Source organism: Plectropomus leopardus, unplaced genomic scaffold (assembly GCF_008729295.1).
Source record: "Plectropomus leopardus isolate mb unplaced genomic scaffold, YSFRI_Pleo_2.0 unplaced_scaffold3766, whole genome shotgun sequence".
In the NCBI taxonomy this organism is placed as follows: Eukaryota; Metazoa; Chordata; class Actinopteri; order Perciformes; family Serranidae; genus Plectropomus; species Plectropomus leopardus.
Genome location: NW_024641194.1, coordinates 1 through 4312, shown reverse-complemented (window position 1 = coordinate 4312; position 4312 = coordinate 1). Strand labels below are relative to the sequence as shown.

Sequence of the window (4312 nt, the reverse complement as noted above, 5' to 3'; positions counted from 1 at the left end):
TTGTCAGTATCGCGGTGATCCGGTGAGACTTTTCTGGACATTCACGTGTCCACAGTTTTCTGGACAACCATGTGTCCTGTGCAGACAGGAGCTGCTCACACATCACTCGGCTCAACGTGGACGGACAGTTGAAGACAATCGGTCACTTCTTCTTTATGTGAGTCCATATTGTTGTCACAGTGATGAGCTGAGGGGCTTTAGGACCATGTAGAGGGAAACTGCTAACACACACACACACACACACACACTTCCTCTGTATTCAGTGCACATGCCTCTCTCTCTCTCTCTCTCTCTCCTCCTCCTCCTCCTCCTCCTCCTCTTCATCTCCTCTCTGCAGGAGAACCATCCTCAGGTCAGACGGACACCTGCCCGCCCGCCTCTCCTTCTCTCTCGGAGCACCGGACCATCACAGCGGGACTCTCGGCTCCTGTACCCGACTCAGAGCGCTCGGAGGGCGGCAGGAGGACGGAGGAGGGGTCGGCGTGGAGGCTGGATGGATGCAGGGTCTCATGTCTCACCTTGGGAGGTGAGTATGCGCACGCGTGCGGCCTTGTGTATGTGTGTGTGTTTTGTCCTCTCGTGATCACACGACATGTTAAGCATCACCGGGATGACGTCAGGGCCGGTGACTGTCGGTATTCAGGTCTGCAGTCCCCGGGAGGTTTCTACACATATGTTTTTATTTACACGAGCTGTAAACATCCGTGCGCGTGTGTGGGTGAGCGTGCTTGTGCACGTGTGTGCGTGCCTGTGCTGCAGTAGGCTTTGAAGCTCAGCTTTATTATTAATGTGCAGGGGTTTTTTTTTTAGATAACAGGGGTGTTTCTAGGATTTGAGGACATTGGGGCTGGGGCCCGGACCGCAGCAAAATAAAAATATATTTAAAAAAATAAAATTGCCAAATTTAAAAAAAAATAAGGCATCCTTTAGAAATCTGCGAAAGATTAAAAAAATATTATTCATGCATTACTCTCTTTTGAAATGTTTGTTTTTTTTCTCCACTAATCTGTGATCTAATCTGTGATTTGGAGATAAAAAAGACAATCTTTTCTCTGGTTTTTAATTTTGGTGATTTCTTTTGTTAAAGTTTTTGGTGATTTTTAAAAACTTTCTGCAAAAGAGATTTATATGAGAATATACAGCTGTTGTATGTCAGCTGATGGGAGCTTTTTTTAAAATTGATGTTTTCATATTTTATATTCACTAATTCAGTTTGCACATTTGAGGGTTAATGGAAAGCCGCCTCCGTCAGCGGTGAAACAGACGAGCTGCAGGCCGCGTGGCCGAGGACGTGCTGGACTTCAAACGTGTGAAGAGTTCGTCTCTCAGTTAGACTGTTTTTCTGTTTCTCAGGACAGTTCAGCTGTGATGCCCGACCTCTGACCCCTGACCCCGCTGAGATACACCTCTGAGGAGGAGGAGGAGGAGGAGCAGCGACCAGTGGAGCTCTAAGCAGGGATGGAAGGAGGAGAGGAGGAGGGTCGAGGAGAGGAGGCTGAAACCTCCTCCAGACTGGGAAGAGCCTCGCCAAGAGGAGGAGGTGCAGGTGGACATGGAGGAGGTGCAGGAGAAGGAGGAGGAGGAGACACGTGCAGACCAAACGGCCTGATCACAACCCACCGTGTGGGGGCGGAGCCTGTGCTGCTGGTGTACTCGGCTCCTCAGTATCAGGGCCGTGTGGTGGTGAACTCTCCGCAGCAGAGGAGCAGCAGCGGAGCAGGAAGAGGAGGAGGTCCTCCCCAGCTCCTGAACCCCAGCGCGCTCCTCCCCCAGCAGGCGGTGTCAGACTCGCGTCTCCGGCCGCCCTCCGGCCTCCTGCTGTGTCCAGAGAGTGTCCTGCGGGCGTGGGGGGGGGCCGGGGGAGGCGACTGCTGCGAGACCACCTTCATCGAGGGACTCGGCCCCGACGCCTCCTCCGCCTCCGCCACCAAGGAGGCGCTGCTGTTCACTGAAAGGAAGTTCCTGGATTTTTCTGGGGAGGACGCAAGGATTCACACGCTGTCATACGACATGGAGGAGGACGAGGAGTTCCAGGAGCTGGAGGTGAACAGCTATTGATTATTGATCAGGCTGACAGGAAGTCGTCAGCTCCACAGACTGTAAATAAAGATGGACGAACTGACGGCCGCCCCACAGCGTGTCGCCCCCTGCTGTCCGTCTGCAGTATAGCTCATAAAGCCCGCCCCTCCACGTTAGCGAATGGTCATAGGCTGAACTAAAAACTACAGTACACGCCAAATAAATGTTTCCCAAAGATGGTTTCTGTCCCTGAAGGTCGCTCTCATCACGCTGATGTTTGTTCAGGTGTTTGTCTTCATAATTAGTTTGTTTTTAATGAGTTTTTAAATATAAAAAAGGGCTTTTCCACCATGATTGACAGCTCTGACAGCCAATAACTGCACTCGCATTCAAAGGGGCTGCTCAGTATTGGTCCGATGGGTTTTTGGGCGGGAAGTCCCCCACCGCGGATAACTCAACTGCACAGATGCGGGTTGTCAATGACATCACCCTCGCAAGATGGCAACGCCTGTTTCTCGGATATTTTAACCTGACTGAAGCTCAGCGGCGGTCAGAGGGGGCGTGTCCTCCATCTTTATATACAGTCTGTGGTCAGAGCGTGATCAGGTCACATATAACCGCTCAAAAACGTCCTCCAGGTGATGATCCCACGGCAGTGAAGTGATAAATGCTTCGTCCTGCGCTCAGTCTCTGATCGGCAGATCTTATTGGCTGTTGGAGGAAAGTGAAAAACTGTGATACACACTGTGATAATTTTAGGCAGATTTCTTCTTTTTGTTTTTCAGAGAGATTTTGGGAACAAGTGAAAATTCCAAAAATAGTTCAGATTCGGAGGATTCAGTGTTTCCTGCTCGACAATGAAATGAGATTTTAAAAAGTCAAATATGCAGTTAAGATGGATAAAACTACGTCTGCACAGAAATCACAGCGACTGGCTGATTTGCTTTAGTTCTTGTGATTTTTAAATTGTAAAATCCCGGAGGGACTGACGCACACACTTCATTCCTCAGTTCATCAGACATAAATTTAACTTTACTAAACTTTATTACATTTCTGTTGTAAAATGATGATGATTTCTTTGGGTTTTTATTGCCTGTAATGAACAGGACAGTTTAAGGTTTAAGTGTGAAGCTTGAAGCCCCCCCCGGTTTGAGTTTGATTTTAAAAAATCTGTGTGTGCTATTTGTACTAATTTCTTGCTCATTTCGGGGTTTCTTTCCTTTCTCCGTTGCTCATTGCCCTCTTCCCGTGTGTTTGAAAGACATAAAGCCAATTTGCACATTTTAAAGGGTTAACCACAAACCTTATTTCACACATCCAGCCACTTTTATCATTATTCTTTTTATTTTATTGTTGTTGTAATTATTTTAGGATGCCTATTATCATCAGCCAAGGGACTGCTGATGGAAACTAGCTCCACAGCTCCGGCTGATGCATTTACATTTGTTTAATAATGATAAGATTGATGTTTTTTGATTGTCCCTTCTGAAATAAACAAATGATAAACCAAAACGACATTCAGAAAACACATTTCCGGGTTTTAGGACTCACGACCGGGATGTGTGCGCAGCGCTGACGTCCGGCAGCAGTGAGTCAGTGAGTTTCTGCAGCAGAGTGAGATTAGCGATCTCTGAGCGACACATTTGGCCGTCTAACAGCCAATCGCTTTAGACACGATTAGCTGAGATTTAGTGTCTGTAAAGTCCAGTTTTAATCTACTCTGTCCCTCTAATGCCAGAGAGAGACGGATTACTGCAGGAGCGTGCAAACCTGCTTCTACTCACACACAAGTGTCAGTGCACTTTATCACAGTACAATTACAACCAAGAGTACACAGCAAAAGTACAAATACTAGAACTGAACATGGGTCAATGATGACGAGGACACTAGTGACGGTCCCCACACTGCATGTAAACATGTTTAACTCACCATATGTATATGTGTGTGTGCGTGTGTGTGTGTGCGCGTGTGCGTGACATCAGAGTGATTACTCCAGCGAATCAGAGAGCGAGGACGCCTTTCTGTTGATGCCTCCCAGAGATCACCTGGGCCTCAGTGTCTTCTCCATGCTCTGCTGCTTCTGGCCGCTCGGCATCGCCGCCTTCTACCTGTCACACGAGGTGAGGACACACCCACACACCTGAGCCAACACACCTGTACTGACATGTCCCAAATTCCTCTAAATGTTACCAAATCCAAGAAACGTCCTAAAATCGCTGCCACACAAGTTGTGGGCACACCCAAACATGTAAGCTCACACACCTGAGCTGATACACCTGAGCTGATACACCTG

General features: G+C 48.1%; 1 protein-coding gene across 1 annotated transcript; it reads left to right on the top strand.

Moving 5' to 3' along the window:
- Positions 1-309: 309 nt before the first annotated feature.
- On the top strand, positions 310-4139 carry LOC121938913 (synapse differentiation-inducing gene protein 1-like; the record flags this gene model as incomplete). Its single annotated transcript, XM_042482065.1, has 3 exons — positions 310-526; positions 1354-2043; positions 4002-4139. Coding segments are annotated over exons 2-3 (723 nt in total), but the record flags the coding sequence as incomplete, so codon positions are not given.
- Between the last annotated feature and the right edge of the window lie 173 nt (positions 4140-4312).